This window comes from Saccopteryx leptura, chromosome 3, assembly GCF_036850995.1.
Source record: "Saccopteryx leptura isolate mSacLep1 chromosome 3, mSacLep1_pri_phased_curated, whole genome shotgun sequence".
NCBI classification, from domain to species: Eukaryota; Metazoa; Chordata; class Mammalia; order Chiroptera; family Emballonuridae; genus Saccopteryx; species Saccopteryx leptura.
In genome coordinates this window covers 130727453-130750941 of record NC_089505.1, presented here as the reverse complement: position 1 = coordinate 130750941, position 23489 = coordinate 130727453, and the positions used below count along the sequence as shown (strand labels likewise).

The following is a 23489-nucleotide window of genomic DNA, read 5'->3' as shown; positions in this document are numbered from 1 at the left end:
GAGCTCACAAAAGCCTATAAATCAATACCACCATGTAGTGTGAATATAAGTCTCATCAATTCTACATCATTAACACCATGAAAAAGCTAACCGCGTTTTGAGTAACTTTCCTCTGCTGGCTAACTATGTGCACTTAATAAAACAAGAATAAATGGACCTTGATTATTCAGCTAACAAACACTTCCTTCTTAGTTAAACTTATTTCTTCTGAAATCCATCAGAATTATACAGTTGTCTTATGAGCATCTAGGGTGACTGGTCACTGACAACACTCTCTAACCATGTTGTCCAGTGGGCCCTGGGCAACCTGCACAGGGCATGAGGCTGAAGGGAGAGTCCGTAGGGGAGGAAAGAGGTTAGTGAATGATCAGACTCTGGGAGGTTAAGGTGAGGCAGCCAGTTCTGCAGGGATGATGCATGGAAAGATGGCAGCAGGCTGGGCAGAGATGTTTTGGAATGCCAGGGCTAGTGGTCCGGAACTGAAGTGATGACCATCCTGAGAAGCAAACGTCCACTGTCCTCAGATACTGGCTATGTGGTGTGAGGTTCTAGTGGCTAAAGGCTACGGGGAGATGGGATAAGACCTTAGAGAACACCTACGTCATAGTTCCCAGTGTTTTCATAACATAGTTCCATGGTGTTACATGTCTCCCTCCCTCTGTGGACTCAGCAAGAAGATTTTGTCAACCAAAATAAAAAAGGCATTTATAATCATTTACTTTCCTATTTGAATTATTTGAACCCATAATGAATATCCAAAGAAATTCTGCTCAGCGATTAGCTAAGGAGAATAGCAATAACCTGATACAATTCCAAATAAACTTGGCATTTTTATTTGCCTGCACAATGAAATGTATAGTCTTTTTTTTTTTTTTGCATTTTTTTTTTTTCTTTTTTCTGAAGCTGGAAACAGGGAGAGACAGTCAGACAGACTCCCGCATGCGCCCGACCGGGATCCCCCCCGGCACGCCCACCATGGGGCGACGCTCTGCCCACCAGGGGGCGATGCTCTGCCCATCCTGGGCGTCGCCATGTTGCGACCAGAGCCACTCCAGCGCCTGAGGCAGAGGCCACAGAGCCATCCCCAGCGCCCGGGCCATCTTTGCTCCAATGGAGCCTCGGCTGCGGGAGGGGAAGAGAGAGACAGAGAGGAAGGCGCGGCGGAGGGGTGGAGAAGCAAATGGGCGCTTCTCCTGTGTGCCCTGGCCGGGAATCGAACCCGGGTCCTCCGCACGCTAGGCCGACGCTCTACCGCTGAGCCAACCAGCCAGGGCGAAATGTATAGTCTTATTAGGAATAATTATAAATTTCTGTTTAGCTTTTTAAAATATTAAAAATTGCTTGGGAGCTCTTTTTATTACCTTTAATGACCCCAATAGATCCAGGGCTTTGGATTAGGAGTCACTGATCTGATACAAACATCTCATGGGTAGAGTAATAAACTGAGGTCCAGAGAGATACAGTGAGTGCCTTATGTTTATATATAGTGACTAGAATTCAAGCTTCTCAATACCCACTATGATAAAATGGCCCTTAAAGTTACAAGGATTTTAAGCAGATCATATAGTGCCCAGATGCATACATAATAACTAACCCTTTACAGAGTACTGTTTAATGAAGGTTTCTTTAAGTAGATTTAATATAGAAAAAGCGGTTCTAAAGATCACTATATCTGACAGGATGGTAAACATTATTCACTGAAGCTTAGATAATAAAGGCAGGGAGGTCAGTTTCAAAAGGTGTTCAAATTACTAAACAGCTATCCCAATTTGCTGTATTCAACAACTATGGGCCAGGCACACTGCAGGGTGCTAGGACGACCGAGATGAGGACAGAGCCTGGTGAGGAAGACAGACAAGGAATGAGACAGTCCATCAGGAGTGTCACTACTGCTAGGGACTGAAGTTCCACGGAAACACAGAAGGGAAGAATTATTTCTGCAGGGAGAGGGAAGTCTAGCCTTGTTCAGGGAGGTTTCACAGAGGTGGTACAGTTTTGAATAGCTTTTGTAAGAGGAGTAAGATTCAGGAAAGTGGATAAAAGAATGGGCATTGCAGACAGAGCGACCAACTCCTGAACAACCTCAGCAATATGGGGGACTCCACCTCTAGTCAGAGAAATGGTGACTTCAGGCAAAGTAGGGAAAAGAGTCTGTTCCTCAAGATACTCTATCACCCTCAGTCAGAAAATTGTTGACCATGCACAGGCATGGTTCTGTGAATGTGAGTGGCGCCCCCTGTGGCTGTAGAGTGCACACCCTCCATCACAGCAAGCGCCAGCCCTGGTATGTGAGTGTATTAAATACCAGCTGTAACGTGGACTGGACTATGGCACAAAGAAAGATGCAGCAGAAGCCTCCGCTACTGAAGGAAACAAGACTGCTTCTGGTAGCCAAGGGAGGCCACCGCCACCTGCATTCGTTCAGCGTAGGAGCAGTCCTGTTTCTCTCTGTCACAGCACCAAGACCTCGGAGGGGAGCCTCCATTTCTCAAGGGCAGGCACAGCTCTTTTTCCTTCCATCTGGACCAAACAGCTTTTCCAAAGCCCTGCGGGCCCGTTCTCACTAAAACACGCCTTTATTGATTAACAGCCCGAAGGGAAAGTCCCCTGAAATACCTCTTCTTTTTGTCTCCCATAGGCCCTTCAGCACCATCATGCTGTTCATGAAATTTCCTACATCGCAAAGGACATCACAGATCACCGGGCCTTTGGATATGTTTGTGGGAAGGAAGGGAATCACAGATTTGTGGCCATAAAAACAGCCCAGGCGGTGAGTACCTCATCCAAAGAGGGCGCCTTCGCCCTCGTCTTCGTCTTCCCTTGTGACATTAGGGGACAGTACACTCTCTGAGAGCCCGCTCTGAAACCCACTCTGATGCTATAACTGACTAAGCGATGCAGACGCTCTGGTCCCCATCTAGAAAAGAGGAACAGCCTCGAAGCAAGGACACACGCTCACACCTCTCCAGTTTTGTTCTGGTTGTTTTTTTCTAATGGGGATTTTGTAATGACTGGTTATTTTCCTTTCTGAGTCAGCTGGATGGAGGCACTGTAGACAGATAGGTTTCCTTGTGTTTATAGCCTCATTTAAAAAGAAAATAAGAGAAAACAAATAGTTCTTTTGCATAAGGCCTACCCTAATTTCATTGTATCCAAAATTATTAATAACTAAAAGCATTGCCTTTTTGTGCTTATGATTATTATGAATTTGCAACGATAATTAGTTGAAGAAATGAACTTTAGCCTAGATGCAATTTGCTAAACCAATATAGACTAGGTAGGATTAATTAAAGATGGAATGCTTTCAGTTTCATAGGAAAAAAAAAACTGGGAGTTGTAGGCTGCAAAACAAAGATTGGTCTCAGCTCAGCCCCATTCTTTCATTAATGCGTTTCACCACCTTTACTCCAGGCTGAACCTGTAATTCTGGACTTGAGAGATCTCTTTCAACTTATTTATGAACTGAAGCAAAGAGAAGAATTGGAAAAAAAGGCACAAAAGGATAAGCAGTGCGAACAAGCCGTGTATCAGGTATACCTGTGAATTTATCCCGGTACTAGGGAAGATTGGGGCTTAAAATAAACAGATGTGCAAACTGACAGTTAGGGCTTCTCCCCCTGCTGTCAAGTAGAAATAGAAATGAAAGGTTCTCGTGTAAATTGCAGGCACAAAAGCAGGCCATTAGAAATGATCCCTCATTCTCTGAAATTCTAGACCTGTAAGAGAAAGTGAAATCTCCCATCCAGAGGAAGATTTCAGGGGCGGACAACAAAAGAAACACAATTGCTTTTGCTGTTGTTACAATGGGGTGGGGATGGCTACAGGGTTTTGATTATTTTTTCCTGTGTGTTTTCTACCTGAATGACCCACAAACCTCTCCTACCCCGAGCTGGTTTCTTTACTGTCCTGTAACTGCTGAATATACAGTCTCACGTCTCTCCTTTATATCCTCTGCTTTGCGCCCTCCCTACCCTCACTCTGCTGTAGACAATTCTGGAAGAGGATGTTGAAGATCCTGTATACCAGGTAATTTCTGAAACCAGTGGTAGTTTTAGGGTCAGGAATGGCTAGGCCTATGGTGTAGACGTTTTGTATGAACCCAGAAGCATCCTTTGCCTGAGGAGCCTGGAGAGGGACCAAGATGCTTCCTGAGGATGAGGGCTGCCAACCCCTCCAGCAGCAAATTTCCATAAAAACTAACAGAAGTTTGGCCAGCCTCAGGATGTGGGATTTGGAGCTGTGCTTCTCCCTTCTTGCCCCTGCCTCAGCCCCCTCCACAATCTGTAAAAGTCTCATTCCAGAGCTGAACGCTTTCAAGGGTCTCTTGAATATTCCGAGTTCATTAGAGTGACTGAATAATGAGGTGATTTCTCGGAGTTAAGAATTGGAGATGGGGACTGACATTTTGACGGCATTTGAACACGAAGCCAAAGGCTGGTTTGTAAGCTTTAGAAAAGCTGTGTGGAGAAGCCTCTCAGAGCCCTGACTGGCCAGGCTGCCCTCTGGCTAGAGAGCTCATGCCCTAGGGGCTGTTCTGAGGAGGGGACTGCGGATCCTAGAGACATCCCAGCCCAGAGCTCTCGCTGCCCTCTCAGCAAGGCTGCGACCCAGTAGTGCATAGAGAGATGATTCTTCCTGGGCTCAAGTATGTGCTGTGTTCAAGCAGATGCAGAAAAAAGGGAAGAGGAGGCCTCTCTCCCCCACCCCATGCTTATTCCCATGGAGGGAAAGAAGCTCCAAATTGAACTTACTGGACATAAAAGTTGTGAAAACTTGAAATTTATATTTCTAACTGGGACACACATGGGTTATAGATATGTATGTGTTGCATATGCATGTGTTCAAATGCATATTTTCACACAGAAAGTTACTATAACAAAACTAAAATAATATGGATTTAAAAAGGTAAGATAATGTGGATAAGTTGCCATCGAAGAAGTATCGAGCACATAAGGCAAACAGAAGTCAAAGATGCACTTAAGCAATGCCCTTGCTTTGCAGTGAGTGCCGAGGTGAGCATTTGGTTATATTCTGAGCCCAGCCCCTGGCTAACCCGCTCACGGAGAATGAAGATTAGTGGCCTTTTGAAATGGCCCAGTCCTATACAGTCAGACACATGCACATGGAAGATTTGATATCCAGTATTTAAAACTGAGAATGTAAATTAACTGGGAGAGTTTGGGGCTTCTGAGGACTTCAAAGTTGGCTTAGGAACCTGAGCTTTAAAGAGAAAAGGGAGGTGACCACTGTGACTCCCAGCTTACAAAGTCGGGATCCAGGCATTCCCAGGAGACGTCATTCCCACTCAGTATGCCAGCACAAGCAGGCACGACCAGGATAAGTGCCACTGAAAGGGGAGGGTAGAATTCCAGACAGATCTGCCGTGCCCCATGCAGTCTTCACTAAGGACTGACAGTCAGACATCTGCAGTTTTCCTTGGAAAAGGCAGAAATGTGCAAGGCCCACTAGTATTTCAATAAATTCAGTTGTCTCTTCAAGATATTTTCTCTTTGTGCCTGTTTCTGTAATGCTCACTGTGATTTGTATCTTTTATTCCAAATGCTTTTTTTCCTCTCTCTTTTTCCTCTGACCTTTCCTGTCTGGCCGCTCCGTAATAGTACATTGTGTTTGAGGCTGGGCACGAGCCAATCCGTGATCCCGAAACAGAAGAGAACATTTATCAGGTATAAAATCACTTCTCTCTCTCAGCATTGCCCCCCCCCCCCCACCAGTAAATGCTCTGATGGGCCTGAAGGACCAAGGGCTCTCTCCTCACACGCTCCATGTTTGGTCTTTCCGGGCTTGTTAAAGTGCCTCCACATGAACTGGCTTTTCTTTTCCCCGTAATTTACCAGTAGTTTTTCATGCCTGATCATTGAAATGGTTAAGGGCCAGTTGGATAGCATGTTCTCACTCTTAATGGATCTTAACAATTTTCATTTGACCCCAGATATCAAATATTCTATTTTAGTAAAGTAATCCACTGGAGGATTGTTGTCCATAATATAGCAGGAAGGTTTGTTTCTCTAAAGAATGTACTCATCGGAGTTCTTTAAAAAGCTAACCACACTACAAACTCAAAAGTATACTTGAAAACAACATTGGGAAAATTAACTGAAGAAAAAATATATAGCTAAAGGTTGTACCCCTTCCTAAGGGAATGTAAATTAAGATTCTTAAATGTCTGCTTATTTGAAAAACCATGAACACACTTTTAACTCATTTAATTCTCACAAGTATTCTGTAAAGTAGGTGCTTGAATCCCACTTTGACAAGGGGAAGCTGAGACTCAGAGAAGTTGAGTAGCTTTCTCAGGGCTGTCCAACCACTTGGAGCTGAGATCAATCAAACCCAGGCAAGTGTGTGAAGGCTAAACTCATGCTTCTGCCCCCACGCATTTCCATCAAAGACTTTGAGTAATTGCAGCCTAGCAGCACATCAAATAAATATGACGACCTCCAAGCTTTCACTAATTAGAATCTTAGTCCTAACTTGAATGTCAACATTGTAGAAGTAGGAAACATTTCCATGTATTTTATAAGTGATTTTAATTTTCTTAATTTACTTAGTTGTGTGGTCTGTTATTCTGCCTTGGGCATGCATTACTTGCATAATAAAAATAAAATAGATTTTCAGTTTTCATCAAGTGCACAGAATTCTAAGTTACCGAAGTATACTGTTAGCTCTGTCAACAGCTCAGTTTAAACCTGTTCCATAGAATAATTAAGGACAGTTGACCCTTGAACAATATGAGTTTGAACTACATGGGTCCACATACACGCAGACTTCTTTCAGTAATCACCGGTACCGTTTCGGTCTTTTGGAAATCCACAGAAGCGAGGGCTGATTGTACACCATTTTATATAGGGCACTGAGCGTCTGCCAATGTTGCTACCCACTGTAGGAATGGGGGAAGAGGGATGTTCTGAAACCAATTCTGGTGACTACTGAGGGACAGCTAAGTTTTCAGGGAGTCAAAAGTTATATACAGATTTTCAACTGTACAGGAGTCAGCACCCCTAACGCCCACATTGCGTATCTATCCACCGGATCTGTCTGGATTGGATTCAAGTGTGAGGTTGTGCTTTGTGGTTTTGTTTAAAATTATCACTGACAAAGTTTCTGTCTTCAGACAGATAAGTTGCGTATTTGTCTTCAGTGTCAGATTTTCAAGTACAACCTTGCAGTGTCTGAATATGAGGCCAAAGGAACCATTAACCAGTGTGCCTCTGAAGAGTGAACACCTTTTATTTTTTATTGTTTTCCTTTAAAAAAAATTTTTTTTTCAATTACAGTTTACATTCAGTATTATTTTGTGTTAGTTTCAGGTGTGCAGCATAGTGGTTAGGCAACCATATACTTTACAAAAGTGGTCCCCCTGAAGTCTCCAGTGCCCACCTGGCACCACACATGGTTATTACAGTATTATTGACTTCGGTTTCTATGCTGTACTTTATATCCCCATGACTATTTTGTAACTACCAGTCTGTACTTCTCAATGTTCATTCAGACTCTCATCAAAGGACGAGTGGATAAAAAAGCCGTGGTGTATATATATATAGAGTGAGAGAGTATATATACAATGTGGAGAGCACCTTTTAAAATAATAGACCCTTCAATGTCAGAGGTTTCTGAATTCAGACTTAGTTGTTAGCAGGACCTGAGCTATACCCTGTCACGGGGGTGGTGGCGGAAGGATTTTACAGGGAGGAGGTGTTAAGCAAGTAGAGAACTGGGTTCTAGTTCTGGTTCTGTCACCAACCGCCTTGGCTGTGGGCTAGTGGGCATGGTACTCAGTTTCCCCAATGGCAAAATTGGAGAATAATTTCTTTCTAACTCACAGGGTGGGGAGGGGGGAATAAAACAAGCTCCTCTGGAGAAAGTACAGAAGAGGCTTCATCCAGGTTACACACATTGAGTGTACCAATGTGGACTGAGGATCTTAGTACTAGTACTACCTACCAAGCCTGGGCCTCAGTTTCCTCATCTGTAGAGTGGGTATATGAAACTGAGAAGTGTCTCAAGCAGTGCCCTTTTCTGCTCTTTTCAACTACTTGCCTCATCATAGGCCTGCGATTATTTAGAGGAGCATGTTGGTTTGCTTATAGGGTGGCAAGACTTAGAAGCGGTGTGTGTGTGTGATTCTGATAACATTTATTGAATGCTCATTGTGGCACACTTTGTGAAGAAGGATTTATATGTAGTATCTTAATGTCCCTCCCAAAGCCCTATGTGTCCTGAACCATTAATTCCACCTTAGGGAGGAGGAATATGTGACCTCACAGGGTCACAGAGCGACCAGAGGTGGAGCTCCTCACTCACACCCTGCTCTCTCTGACCTCTGTAAGGAAGGAGATTAGTCCTGAGACTCTTCTCAGCTCAGAATATGCTGCTGCTGAGTTTCACAATCAGATGCTATATACCAGTGGTCCCCAACCCCTGGGCCACGGACCAGTACCGGTCCACAGAGGAAGAATAAATAACTTACATGATTTCTGTTTTATTTATATTTAAGTCTGAATGATGTTTTATTTTTTAAAAATGACCAGATTCCCTCTGTTACATCCATCTAAGACTCACTCTTGACGCTTGTCTCAGTCACGTGATACATTTATCCGTCCCATCCTAAAGGCAGTCCATGAAAATATTTTCTGACATTAAACTAGTCTGTGGCCCAAAAAAGGTTGGGACCACTGCTCTATACTGTGTTTCAAGTCATTATCTAAAAATCACACTTGTGTTTTACCTGTTGGGACCTCTGGATCTTTCCGGCACATCATTAAGAGAGTGAATATTTTATTGCCCTCTATTGGAAAGGCCTCTGGTCATTTTAATTTTCCTCTCCTACAGTTGCCAGGCTAGGCCTCAATTTGCTTAACAAGAGATAAACTCTTGGGCCTAAAGATAAGGCTGGGCTTTTAAGGAGCTATCCAGGAGCCTCATTATTTTTTTAAGGGCGTCCAAGTGTCCCAGAGCTGCTCCTCCCGAGCAGATGGCAGCGTTTCTCGTACTTCAGCTGGGCCCAGGTTGGAGGCAGATTTCACCCTATCTCCTGTTTCCAGGAATGAAGTAAAAGGCCAGGGGACCTCATCCTTCAACTACGTATTCTATGACCTTGAGTGGAGTAGGTAACCTTTGGATCTCAATTTCCTGAGCTGGGAGATAGGGATACGATATCACCTGCTTCTAGAAGTGACGTGGGGATGGAAAGCAAGAAGGACAGCCCTTGGGACCCGGTCGGCTCTGTGCACACGTTAGTTCCCGTGACTTCCCCACGTGTCAGTATCAGATGCTGCCCAGGGTGACTTACGATGGTGCATTAAGTAAGGTAGAACATGACTTGCGCACCACATCATGTCAGAGAGCCCAGCAGAGAGCGACAGCCTCCCCTGACTGTGCTACTGACAACACCAGCCTAAGGGAGGCAGAGGCTCGTGAGTAAAAGTGACCCTCTCTTTGAGGTTCACCGGTCTCATTTTCCAAACGGGATTAATAATAGTGATTGTCTTTCTCTTTGCGTGCCTCAGAAAAAGTTGGCAGCCATCCCTTTTAAACAACACAGAGCCTCATAGTGCAAAGCGTTTTTACACCTCACTCAGTTTTGACCCTTCCAGTGACTCTGTGAGATAAGAACAGCTCTGATGACAGTCATTGTAAATGTAAGGAAATCAAGTCCTCCGATTTAAGTGCTGGGTCCAAGGCCAGAGCTTCTGATTCTAAACACGGAGTTCTTAATTTCTTAACCAGCTTCCTGCATAAGTGAGATCACAGCTTCCCATACAGGCATTCTCCAATTTTGTTCATTCAAAAATCATTTTTAATCACTCACAACGTGTCAAGTGTAAGTGTAGTCCTGTGCCACCCGAGCCTTAAATTGTCTCTTCACACTATTAATGTATTGCTGAACTGAAAGAGTCTTCTGTCTGTACAGTAATTAATATCTAGTTTTTAGAGTAGTTTCACATCTATTAACTCATTTATTTACAAAGGTATTATGTATTGAGTAGCAAGTGTCGGGTCCTTGTGAATGTAACAGTGACCACGGCGTGGTCACCACCCTCCAGGAGTTCATAGGCAACTCCTTGGATGCTCCCAACAACCAGATGAGGAAACTGAGGTCAGAGAACAAAGTGACCTCTGAGGTCACACAGCCTGTGGCAGAGCCAGGAGTAGGAACCAGCTCTCTTGCTCCCTTTGGATCTAGAACTGTTATCACTCCACAACATCGTGTTACTGAACTGGTCCACAGACTGTCTGGCCCAGCCAGGGGAGAGGAGAACCAGGACCAAAGAAAACTCTTTCTGGTCCTTGTCCCTTTAGCCTGACTGCCAGCGTTCTGCCCTCAGCACACACAGGGTCAGTGTACGATAATAGACATTTCTTGTTTAACCAGTACTGCCAGATGGGAGGACAAGGATAGGGAAATAACCTGCTCGCAGTGAGCTGGAGAGCAGTGAGGACAGAGGAGGGCCAGGCAGCTGCAGTGTGGCCTCCGAGTCCTCTGTAAGACAGAGCACCTTGAACTCTGCTGCCGCGGCGGGCCTCTTTTCTGTCTCCCCAGCAAGACAAGGCGCTCTGTTCAGTCAGGGGCCATGTCCATCTTGTTTTCCATCATTGTTCCAGGCAGAGATAATCGGTACTTGGCAACTTTTATTTTTTAATGAAAGGATGCACCAGAGGTTACAAGAGGACAGAGAAAGGTTCAAATGAGGCCTGGCGAGTCAGGTAAGGATTCCCAGGAAGATGGCCCAGCTGAGATAAATCTTGAAGGACAAACAGGCAGATTGGTATCTCACCCATGGGAGAGCCAAGCAGAAAAGCTTTTTCAATTATGCACAGTTTGGGTTTATCCATCCCACCGCTTTCCCTCCATTTGCAGGGATAATTGAGAGTCAGCGGCAGCGCAGCTTGCTAAGTGCCCGCGGTGAGCAGTGAATTATGGGGAAGAGAAACACTGTTCGTTTTGCTCAGGAAAGGGTGAGCTAGTAGAAATAAAGTGAGGGCTGGCAATTTATTGGCCCTCGTTAACAAGGACTCTGTAGGCATTCTTAGAGGACTCCTAGATGGGGCCCAGTTATCGAGAGCAAAGAAATTGTATTCTTCTTTGGCTACCTGCAAACGAAGGTTTGCAAGAGCAGCTCTAACGTGCATCTTTGCACATTTATGCTCACACATAGTCCCCCCTTTTTTTTTTTTTTAAAGAATGTGCATGGGCTTCTGGGAGTGTAGAATGTGATGTCAAAGAAAAAGAAGCACCCGAAACAGCTGTAGGGATGGTGGAACCGAGGCAAGATACAGCTAAGATATAGCAAGCTATAGTGAGATGGTAGTTACAGGGCAGTCTGCCCAGGCTCAGATGCCTGGCTCCCCTGCTCAGCAACTGCAGGATGCTCTCCAGGCCTCATTTTCCTCATCTGAAACACAGGACAGTTGTCATCCTTACCTAATTGACTTGTCCTGAAGATTACATGAGACTGTATGGAAACAAGTGTTTAGAATAGTGCCTGGCCCCTAGAAAGGGCCTCACCAGTGTTTGCTCATACTGTCAGTAATAAATGTCTTGTTTGGTAGCTAGACAGAGCTGGGTTTGAATCTGATCACTTCCTAGCTACGAAGCTCTGGGCAAATTTCCTGAACATCTCTGAGTCTCACTTTCCACTGTTTAAAATGAGGGATATATATCGGACAAACTTCTTAGGGTGATTATATGAATTTTAAGTTAAATGAAATTGGGAATGACAAAAGGAGTCAAGAATTAAGCTCAAATTATTTTTTCTTGAAGGATGATGAGATTACCTGGCCCAAGCCTGAAAGCTTTTTCTTTCCTTCACCATTTCCCGCATTCTTCTATGGGACAGTTAGCCAGCAGACATATACTGAGTGCCTACCAGGTGTTAGGCATGCCCTGCTATAAAGGAGCTCCCAGTCTGATGAAAGACATGGTTCGGACAATTAGAAACCACTGCTGGCTGGTCCCTCCAGGGGAAGTGTGACCTGAGCTCTGCTAGGTGCTGGGGGAGACCAGCTAGTGATTGCTTTCTGTCTGGACATTTTAGTGCAAAGCCCTTGAATGACAAATGAGAAAAGTATTCAATATATGCACTGATGTATTATGAGTATATGTGTATATATATTATATATATGCATTAATAAATAATATATATTAGTTATGTAGTATATTAATATATAATATAATGTGGCAGTATATTATATAATATAATATATTAATGATATAGAATATATATTGATAATACATTAATTATATATTAATATTTATATATAATATGTTATATCTTGTAACATGTTATATATACTATATTATAATATATAATATGTTATATATTAATATGTAATTAACAATATTGTATATTAATTATATAGTTAATGTAATATGTATGCATTAATGATAAAAGAAGCTATCATTCTAACATTTTACAGTATTATAGCAGTGCCTTATAGTTTTTGATTATTTACTATCTATTTTCTCATTTGATCCTGATGAGAAGCAGAGCCAACAGCTCCCATTTTATAAAAGTGTAGCTCAGAGCAGCTAAGTGGCCAGCTTAAGGGGTTACTGTCACCATGTGGCCCAATCAGACCAGATAGATGAGTAAGAGAAAAGTGGGAGAGTAGATACAGATAAATTTTTTTTAAATAAATTGAAGTTTTCTGGATTATAGCCTCATGCTTTTCATACCATTTCTGGGTCCTTCCCTTGAACAAAAAGCTTTGGTAATTATCCATTGGCTTATAGATGATCCCAACAGAAGCGGTTCTTTGTATGAGAACCTTGATACTTGCTATATTTTAAATAGCCTTGATCTCAGTCTTAGCGTTAAACAATTTAAGCTCATCTGGAAACTGTTTTTAATCACTTTGGGCCTCAGTTTTGACTCGGGTGAAAAGTGGGTTGTTTTGATCTCCATGTAATGGCTGAGGTCTATGCAACGTCCTGTTCTGAGAGTCTGTGAGGAGCCCGAGGACAGAGACAGCTGCAGCTATCTGTTAAACGATTCACACACGCTCAGCCCCTCACCCAAGTTTCTTAGAGAAGAAGCCTGGCCTGCTGATATCACAGCCCCGTGGAACTGGGGCTGTTCTCGCATGTAGCCAGCTTGGAGTTGAGGTCTGGTTGCTGTGTTCTCTCACAATAGAGTAGCGGAGTGTTTTCACTGTGTGGAATTTGACTTTCCCATAGGTCCCCACCAGCCAGAAGAAGGAAGGTGTTTATGACGTGCCAAAAAGTCAACCTGTAAGTGTAAGTACAACTCTTCTGCTGCCAGATGCTGTCACCAGGGTTCATGTGTGAACAACCTCAGGAAAGGAACCCTCTTCTGGATAAGTGTCACAACCCTCATGGCTTTGCTGGGGACTGCATGATGCGACGCCTCAGAGGGTCAGAGGGAAGGAAGTATAAGGGACACAATGGTGAGGCTGAGAAACGGTGCCAATCTGGGTGAAGGTCTGGCTCCATAAGTGGGAGTGAGTTGAATCATGCAAATCACCATGTTTTAGGTGTTCTATGGCAAAAGTCTTCATCCAAAGATTGTTTTAGTTGGTTCAGTGGTGGAGTGTCTGCCCGGTGTGTGGAAGTCCCAGGTTCAATTTCCAGCCAGGTCACACCGGAGAGGCGCCCATCTGCTTCTCCACCCCTCCCCCTCTCCTTCTTCTCTGTCTCTCTCTTCCCCTCCTTCAGCCAAGGCTCAATTGGAGCAAAGTTGGCCCAGGTGCAGAGACAGCTCCATGGCCTCTGCCTCAGGCACTAGAATGGCTCTGGCCACAATGGAACAATGCCCCAGATGGGCAGAGTGTCGCCCCCTGGTGGGCATGCCAGGTAGATCCCAGTCGGGTGCATGCGGGAGTCTGTCTGCCTCCCTACTTCTAACTTTGGAAAAATACAAAAAAAACAAAAACAAACAAAAGAAACCAAAGATTGTTTTATATGTGCTCAGGTAGGGAACTATCTCTTTTCTGGGAAGATATTTGTCCATCTAACTTGAAAGTGGATGAGTTTTAGAGGATCAATAAAAGAAGTGCTAGTAGGACCTTTAAAGTGTATAAGGGTCTAGCCAGTGGGTAGAAAACCATGGAAAAGGCCGTGTGTAGTGGGCCTACTGAGGACCCAGGAAGTCAACTGTATCTAGACCCCATATGCTGGTGCGAGTCCTGGAAATGTGAGAGGAAAAGGAAATTTCGAGCTTTGTGGTACTGCCCCCAAGCACTCCAGGCCCAGACCTACATTTAGGACCTCCAGTTGGCACTTTGAAGGCAACCTCTGTATATAATTATGGGAGAACTGGGGAGCCAGTGAAGGCTCTTGAGCAAGGGCAGAGGAGATTCTGCCACAGCCTCCGTAAAACAAACAAACAAACAAACAAAACTAGAGTATCCAGTCACTGTTGATCTCAATCAGCTCAACCATGGGTGGAAAGAGTGTGGGCTTGAAGTCATGCAGACCCTCAAGAATCCCAGCTGTGGCCCTGACGAGCTGTTGTGGGGCTAAGTGACTCTATCTAGAACATTGTTATCAGTTCTAGACCCCACACTATGGCAGACATGAAGACACACCTACCTGTTTCTAAATCAGATAAGGGGATTTGAAACCCCATCCCATGAGGCGTAGCTGAAGGACTTGGAAATGTTTGCCCTAGAGAAAAGAAACCGTGGAAAAGGAAATATGGAGATGGGAGTCAGGGCCGAGTTCAGAGGAGGGATTACAGGGCTCTGTGTTAGTTGGCTGATGGAGCTGAGGCCAGTGGGGCCCCTGCAAGGAAGCCCGGTCCAGCCCCCAGTGAGGGTGACCTCCCTGAGGGTCAGAGCTGAACTTTTGGATTCTCCAGGTGAGAGTCTTTCTGGTCTAATTCTCACTCCCCTTGCCACACTTCCTTTCCCGTGTGAAATTTCTTTTTGGTGGAGTGTCCGTTTCTCTACCCCACTCTGCCAGTATCTTTCTGAAACCACCACCCCACGTAAAAACTGCTTCCGAAACCCAGTGCAGGGTAGTCTTAATGAAAAAAAAAAAAATTTTTTTTTTGGAACAAGAAGTTTGGAAACGCAAGTAGAGATTGTGCAACGAGGCGCCGCTCAGAGAAAAAGCCATGTTTCTCCCTGTGGCCTTTGTGTTTCGCCGAGCCTTCTATCAATAGTCACTGAGACCCTGGTCTTTCCTGTTTCAGTGTGGTCCAGCCCCCATGACACAGCTCACCACAATTCAGTTTGTCCCAGGTTGCCGCGCTGCTCCCTAACTGATTTAGATCTGTGAGGGAACGTGCTTCATTTGAAGACTTTGCTTTGGCGAATTTGTTAACCAACCTGGCCACACCATCTCCATGCTTAATAGCTAAAAAAAGAAAAGAAAGAAAAGTCCAAGCTCCTTAGCCCATACAACATACAGGACACTCGGATCCCGGCCTCAGCCTGTATCTCTGATCTGCTGCCTCCTGGTCCAGTTCTGCCAACCCTACAGTTTCCTGAAGGAATGCTGCCCTTCCCACTCTGCAGCTCCAACAACGCAGCTTAGCTTCAAGCTCTGTGCTCTCGGGGACTTTCTGGACGTCTCCACAGTGTCAGCAGAGCGCCCCTACCTTTGTGCCCTCACACCCCATCATTCCTCTGTTAATAGCCCTTACCACACAGGGTCAGAGTCCTGCTTCTTCCCCATCATTCTAGGAGCTTCCTGAGGTCCCTGTACTACCAGACGCAAGCCCAGGGCCTGGTATGTGGAAGCCAGGCACAACCCAGCTGCTCTAGGGACATTTAATAAATATACAAGTGACTCTACCCAGTAGTAGGAATTTATGAGAATCCTTGGCACTTTTTTTTCATGGAAATTCTCTGTAGTCATTAAAAGCAATGAGGTTTTGTGGGAAATATCTGGGCTGCTCGAGGCCTGCCTGCTCCCAGCCTGCTGTCCCTGCAGAGTCCCAGGAGCATCTGCTGGTGGTGATGGTCTTCCTATGAGTGATTTTAACATTCCTCAATGTTTAAAGAGGCAGCAAGTACAGGTCACGGGCTCGGCTGGAGAGGCAGATGTGCAGATATGTGTGGTTGGAATGTCGGCTCCTGCACTTACTACCTGTGGGACTTGTGACAAGTTTCCTTGTCCCTCTGAGTATCACTGTTCTCTCCCAAAGAAGTTATTGGGTCTAACTGGCCAGGTGGTTGTGAGGAGAAAGTAGAATATGTATTGGGAAGTTGGTCCCACTTGCCTAAACCGCTCAGAAGTACTTTACCCCAGGTCTTTCCCTGGCCGGGATCTCCCTGTCCTCTCGGCTTCCTCCTGTAGGCCTGCCTACCTGACCAGGGCACCCCACCCCTGCATCCCTCCGTGCTCTGAAAACCCTGCTGTGATCTCCCTGCTGCCTTCCTCACCACTTGCTCTTTGGCCAAGAGACAAATACAGCCAAGGTATTGCAAGGGCAGCAGGGAGTCTGGGGGCCTCCCCCAGCCCCCCACAAGGAGAGAAACTGACCAGGGGTCTCTTCCTCCTTGGGTCCGTGTCTTCACAGAGCCCTGGTGAGTGAATCGGCTGTCTTTGAGGAAAACCTCAAACTAGCACCAAAAGAAATGGCCTGGTCTTCAGAGTCCGACCTGGGTATGCGCTCACCCTGGCCCCTCTGAATGGTCCTTGAGCAGCTTTATCTCTAAGCCTCAGTGTCATCATCTGTAAAAAAGAAAGCAATGCTATGTTTGGAGGATGAAAGGAGACATTTATGTCAGACCCTTAACAGGGGATATGTGTTAGATTAAATGAGAACTTTTCCACGTGTTTCTGTTACAAGCGATGTACCAGTAAACAGTCCTCATTGAGCTGGGACTGCCAAGTATCCTAGGTGAGTGCTCTTCCTCTGGGAAGCCTTCCCAACCCAGCGTCATCAGCCCCTCTGGGGGACCTCTGTATGCCTCTTTGCAATGCACGATGGATTGTTGTTTTCTTTTAACTTGTCCTTATGAACCATTAGTCTTTGGGTTCCTTAAAAGCCTTGGCTTTGGGGTTAATGACTGTACCTGCCTAAGAGTTTTTGTATTAGGACTAAATGAGCCTAAGAATGTGAATCAGCACAGTGCTTGTGCAGGAGGAGGATTCAGTAGCTGCAAACTATTATTATATTCTTTGTGTTTTCCCTACTTTTCCATGGGCTCCCTGAGGACACGGATTATTCTGAATCATCACTATTTCTAAAGTAACTCGATTTCTCATCTCTGAGATTTTGATGGTAGACTCTTGTCCCCCACACACACACAAACTGTGTGCACATGTAGATTTTTGTAGGCCTTGAAGCTAGTGGGATCTCTCAATGTCAGGTCTAGAACCCCTGTACTAAAAGCCTCAGTCATTGGCTTGTCTTCACTCTTCCATGAACTGAGATGGCCTCGGTAAGGCGGCAAATTTGACGTATTAGGGATTCCAGAGTTTTGGGGCAGGAGAAATTAAAAATCACTGTTTCTTATTGGCCTCACCTAACTCAGTGCATCAACATATGGAAACAAAGCTTTGTTTCGGTGAGCTGGCCCCAGGTGCAAACAAGCTGAGTCTGTCTCTTCACCTCCCCCCTCACACTCACTCGTGCCTGCCCCGCCTCCCCATAAACTTAGGACACTCCACTGCACAAGCCCCGTTAAGGTTCTGCTTTCACAAATAACACGCTACGATGCTTGAGTGGCCTATTTCCATCGGACCTGTCATGTCCTCTTCTCCTAACAGATTTCTTCTTAGGGCCATGCTGTGGTCCCCTCCTGCCTTTCCTAGGAACTCTGAGCCAGGATAAGGATGAATCCCACACACTCCTGCAAATACACATTTCAGCTCTTCCTAGTCAGGGAAGCTAGAAGCTTTGCACAGGGCCCAATCTCTCCTGTATCTTAAACACGCGGGTATAGTTTTTACGTCAGGATCTCTGAAATCCAATGGCGTATGTGCTTGCTGACAGGAAGTGTTAGATGGCTGGAGAGACAGCGAGGGTTCAGGCAAGAGGGTATACTTGGGGCAGCGCTCTGAAGGGTAGGCAGGTTTGGAACAGGCAGAGGGACATGGAGCACCTTCCAGGCAGATCCTTGAGGCCCCTCTGCCTCCTGAGTCCATGCTTCCTGTACTTAGCAGCACTCAAAGCTGATTGACTTATCACCAGTTTCCGTCTTGAAGAAACTGACATACAGGCTGTCTTCCTTTTTGCCAGCTGGGAATGCTGCTCCTGTTCTTTAGACAAATATCCCGCCTCTTTGAAACTGTCAAATACGCACATTCCTGAGTGGGGAGGAAGGTGTGTGTGAAGCATCCCATCACCGCATTCATTGTTCAGTGCTTTTTGCACTGCTGCCCTTGAACATGAGTCCAGCTCCACGGCAGGACCCCCAGTGGAGCAGTACAGTCACAGGCTGCTGAAGGGCCCCTTCAGACCCCTTTAAGCCCTGACACCGAACTTGTTGAAACTTACTGTGAAGGTCAGCTGTTTCAATGACACATACCTAAAACTTAGTATGATCCATGTCGTTTTTTGTATGAGGAATGCTCGTTGATTTTCTTCTCCTATCCCCTCCCATCCCCTCCCAGTATTCTTATGGCTGAAAAGATCTTGAATCCTTCACCTTATAATTGCCCAGTTTAAAAGTCTTTAATATAGTTGTATTAGGCATAAAATACTTTCTAATTATCTGTAATGACTTTTTTTGGACCTTCATTTTTATTTAGTTGAATATATTTATTTATTTTAGAAAATTAAATTTCACAGGGTGACATTGATCAATAAGCGAGTACATAGGTTTCAGGTAAACATTTATATAGCATTTGGACTGTTGATTATGTTGCGTGCCCATCACCCAAAGTCAAATCATTTTCTGTCACCGTATATTTGTCCCTCTTTATATCTTCCCCCACCCCCTCCGTCATGTCCTCATGTCCCCACACTCCCCTCCCCTGGTAACTGCTTCACTTTTATCTATGTCCATGGGTCTCAGTTATATATCCCAGCTATGTGTGAAATCATGCAGTTCTTAGCTTTCTCTGGTTTACTTCACTCAGTATTTTGAGGGCCTTTAAAAGAGAGATTCTTAAAAGTTTGACATAGTGGTAAATAGGAAGGACACAGGTCGTCAAATTGATAAACTGGACTCACTCAACATTAATTTCCTTTTGATGAAACATGGGTTCAGAAATTGAAAGGAATGATCAGACCCCCGTGAGAGTCTTTCCTTGCTTTGGGTGTCGTCTTTGTTGATTACTTTGACTTTCTGAGATTGATTTTCCTGAATGAAAACGACCATCTTCTATCAACTTCTCAGGATTTGGTGACAGACACACAAGGCATTGTGAAGGCACCTGCTGTGACAGTGAGCATTGCTTTTCTAGACCCTGGGAAAGGAAAAATTGAGAAACATTGTGTATTAGCTGCCTCCACTTGTTTTATGGGATATCTCATGATGAAGAGAAAGGTCTAAGAGGAAAAATCAGGGCTCAGAATAAGGAAGAAGTTTCAGACCGTCTGTGCTGATTGTCAGAGGGAAGTTCAGCCTCTCTGAGTAGTGAGGTCTCTATCCCTAGCAGTCTTCAAGCCGCAGGCAAATGGTTCTATAAGGGATACCTATATTGTAAGGATGACTGCAATCGTGGGCCTCAGAATGATTTATCTACTGTCTCATTCCATTTGTCCCCATATTAATTTGGTCAAGTGTTTACTTAGCTCACCATTGTCTTGCTCCCAGTATCTCAGCTGCTAAGCCACGTACCCTAGAGGCCCATATTTACCTTCATCATTATCACCTTGGAATTAAAGTCACCCACTCTGGAGTGCACAGCAGCAAGTTGTGCCATTGGCTGTGAAGTCTGTGCTCTGGTTGGAAAGAAGCTTACCAAGTATACTAACCAGGTCTTCTCCCTGAGCGAGCATCAGGCACAGCGTAGGTGCCTAGAAAATCTGTTTCTCCTTGGTTGCCTTCTGGAGAGCCTGACATTAGAGCTCTGCATCTTTTCTGCTGTGTCCTGAAAAAAGGAGCCACAGTGGGATAAACTGATAGATCCTGAGCAGAAAGGAAGCCCAGGCCTCCGTTCAATTCCTTTCTTTATTTTATTTTTTTGTCAGGCACTAGCCATATGGACGTACTAAGAGTCCAAGTCTGACTTAGCAGCGGAAAAGGCAGGTAGACTTCACTGAGCATCTGCCCTGTGCCCTGGACCGACGAGGTTCTGGTCTCGCCTCCTCTACCAGTAATCATAATCTTGGGAGGTAGCTGTCATGTAGATAAGGAAACAGGCTTCTAGAGGTCACACTTATGGCAAAGCTGGTAAGTGGCAGAGCCAGAATTTGAACTGTAGGTTGTTCTGACTCAGATAGCCACACGACTTCCACTGAACCATACTGCCTTTAAGAATCAGAATCACTACTCAGGCCTCAGTCCTTTTAACCACTTACTCATTGTGAGTCTTTATAATAGCACTTAGGCCTCAGGAGGCCCAGCACTCGGTTGCTGGCTTTGAACATTTCTCTCCTCCTTTAGATTTAGTTCCATGAGTCCTGCCCATGTCTGATTCATTCCTGAACCCTCTCTCTGCATGGCACACTGCTTTCACCATTCTGCTATTGAAATGGTATTTGTGAATCACAAAGAACAAATCTCAATGCAAGCTGCCCGTCTCTGAAGACCAGAAAGCCTCTCACTTTTGATTTCTGTCTCCTGTCCTCCAAACACCTGCGTTGCTTTAAGAGGACCCCAGTCCTGCAGCAATCAGTATTCGGTTGATTTTCGTTGCCCTAGAGTGAGTTCCGTGTTCCTGCTGCAAATGGAGGAGGAGTCAATCCATTAGTGTGAAGAATTTCTCTGGACAGTTGTTTCCTAACCATCCCCTGCCCGCCCCCACCAATCTTTCATGGCAAATAAATTTTCGTTCACCATTCAGCAGTTAGTTTTTCCTTTGGTTTGAAATCTGGATCAAGATGTTGCATAATTGGATTAAATCTAGTCTGAACATTTGTCGGTTTCACTTCCTCATTAAGCACCACATTGTAGAGAAATTATAATTATCGCACCGCAGTTAACATAGCTGTCACACAAGGGGAGGTCGTCCCGAGTGAGGGGAAGGACTCTGAGTCTGTGTATTACTACAAATGAAATAGAATTTCGATGTTTTGATGTTTCTTAAGTGGGCTTTCTTTTAGCTGCACTTATAAATTGTCCTGAGATAGAATGCTGAGTTCCCATAAATCCTAGTGCAAGTGGGAACATTACCAGACGCTGTCTGGCTTAGCCTCCCCAGCAGTGCAAAAATCCCTCAAGAACGTTTGTGGTGAGTGCAGATAAACATTCCTGACTCTTTGGCTTTGGTTCACATACCTGCAGGGACAGACCTTCATTATTTTTGCAATCTCAGAGCTCCAGTTGCTAAGAAGTCTTTCTTCTTTTGAGTTTTCTTAGAACTTCTATTCATTTATTTATTTATTCATCCATCCATTTGGCAAATAATTATAGAGAACCTCCTATTTGCCAAACAACATTCTACTCACTAGAGATATGAAGAAGAATACTTCTGAAGACTGCTGCTTAAGAATCTTTTTTAGAGAGAGAGGGAAGGGGGGGAGGAGTGGGAAGCATCAATCATAGTAGTTGCTTCTCATATGTGCCTTGACCAGGCAAGCCCAGGGTTTCAAACCGATGACCTCAGCATTGCAGGTCAACACTTTATCCATTGCGCCACCACAGGTCAGGCTTAAGAATCTTAATGATCTCAACAAGAAGGTAGACGTAGGCAAATGATTAAGGCTGTAAGAGGCTGTCTATGAGATGCTCTGGGACCATAGTGGAGGCCAGTAAACTTTTCTTAAGAGAAGTTGGTGAAGTCTTCACTCAGGAGATGGAGTTGGGATAGAGTCTTAAAAGATGATGGGAGCTTGGCACTGGGGAAAGGTGAGACAGCATTCAGAAAAAAGGACCTGAATATTTAAAGGCACAGAAATGTGGAAAAGCCGAACCTATCCCAGGGGCTGATGAGTAGTCTGGGGTAGCAGGGCCACAGGATGACTTCAGGGGGCAGAAACAAGGATACTGAGGGAAGCCAGCCCCAGTGAGCCAGGGGCCCGGAAGGTGGTGCTCAGAAGCTGGGGTTGGCTAGGACGCCACTGATGCTTTCAGGTGATGGGGTGACACTATCCAGGAAATGCACTTCTTAATATCACTCTGGTGGCCTGTGGCAGGTGGCTGGGCAGGTGGGGAGACCATAAAGAGGCTGTGGAATTATCCCTGTGTATCCATCAGGATGGAGTCAAGAAAACAGAGCCCACATCAGTGTAATTCAGGGACTTCAATGTGGGGAACTAGTTACAAAGGTGCTGGAAGAGCTGAAAAGCAAACGGGACAGCGAGGCAACCCACATCTTTAATAGTCAAAAGCCACAGCCATCCCCAGGGTGGGAAGGACAAAGGGAAGAGGTGGCATTACAGAGCCCAAGGACTGGGGCTGTCAGTATCTATTACTGGCAGGTCCTGGGGCCACATGGGGTACTGTCTAGGAAGGCCTGGACCATGGAGAGATGATCTGTCTGGCAGAAACTAAAGCCATGGAAGAGACCCAACCACTGCCTGAATACTGCTGAAAGGAAGCTGGGAAGAAATCCACTGCTGCTCCCTTCCTCCCACCACCCATTTCCGACCACTGCCTCCTGCTGGCCAAACCCGAGTGCAAGGGTGTTGGCAAGGGAGCCTGGGCAATGCAGTTCTCAGGGATTGGCTCCTGTCACAGCACAGAGCAGGGAGATGGCAGGAATGGGGCTGAGGGCAAAGAGGTCAAGGGGCAGACAAGTGAGGACCACTGTAGGTCTAGACTGAGTGAAATTTCTTCTGCAGAGAGAAATTGAGAGAGAGAGAAATTTGAGTAGATGACCAAGGTGTATCTGGAAAGATCTGGCTGATGTCGGGATGAGGCAGACACAGGGTCTCAGCTACCTCCGAGGTGGCAAGCTTTGGGAGGTCAGGTACTAGGCGATAGGGACTGATGGCGTGTTTCCTCCCCTATAGCTCTGTCATTCCCATGCCTGCTGTTCTACGTCTCCAACTGCTGAGCGTGTCTGTGCATCCACCTTCCCATCCGCTGTCTTCGGGGTCTTGCCAGAGACAGTCATGATCCCTTCCATCTTCCTCTCTGATCTCAGTCCTGATTCTCCTTTGAGTGGTGTCATTTTATCACTCTAAATAAACCGCTTCTTTCTCCCAGGGTTAAAAAACTGAGCTATCGCGAATGAATCAAACAGAGTCGTAGGTGGCTCACTGTTAAATCATTCCTGAAACTTGTTTCCCATAAATGCAAATGCGGAAGGGGCTCAGTGTTTGCATAAGCAGTTGCCTGTTCTATTGTTTGCTCAGTTATGTGTTGGCAAAAGTCACGTCAGGACATAACAATGATTGCTTCGTTCCTCTGCTAAAATCCCTACCAGTGGTCTCCTAGAGGAATGGTCTTCAAACTTCTTCTAAAACCCATGAACCTTTATACAAATGAAACGTGCCTGG

The 23489-nt window shown here is 45.2% G+C and overlaps 1 protein-coding gene across 2 annotated transcripts in view; it reads left to right on the top strand.

The window, feature by feature from the left end:
* Positions 1-23489, top strand: part of DAB1 (DAB adaptor protein 1) — a 313645-nt gene that overhangs the window by 234123 nt on the left and 56033 nt on the right. The window contains exons 5-9 of one of the 2 annotated variants that reach the window (XM_066376399.1): positions 2639-2770; positions 3412-3531; positions 3988-4026; positions 5619-5684; positions 13199-13258. In XM_066376399.1, coding sequence (XP_066232496.1) covers positions 2639-2770; positions 3412-3531; positions 3988-4026; positions 5619-5684; positions 13199-13258 — 417 coding nt within the window. The remainder of the gene's footprint in view (positions 1-2638; positions 2771-3411; positions 3532-3987; positions 4027-5618; positions 5685-13198; positions 13259-23489) is intronic. The other variant, XM_066376400.1, reaches the window with a different exon arrangement.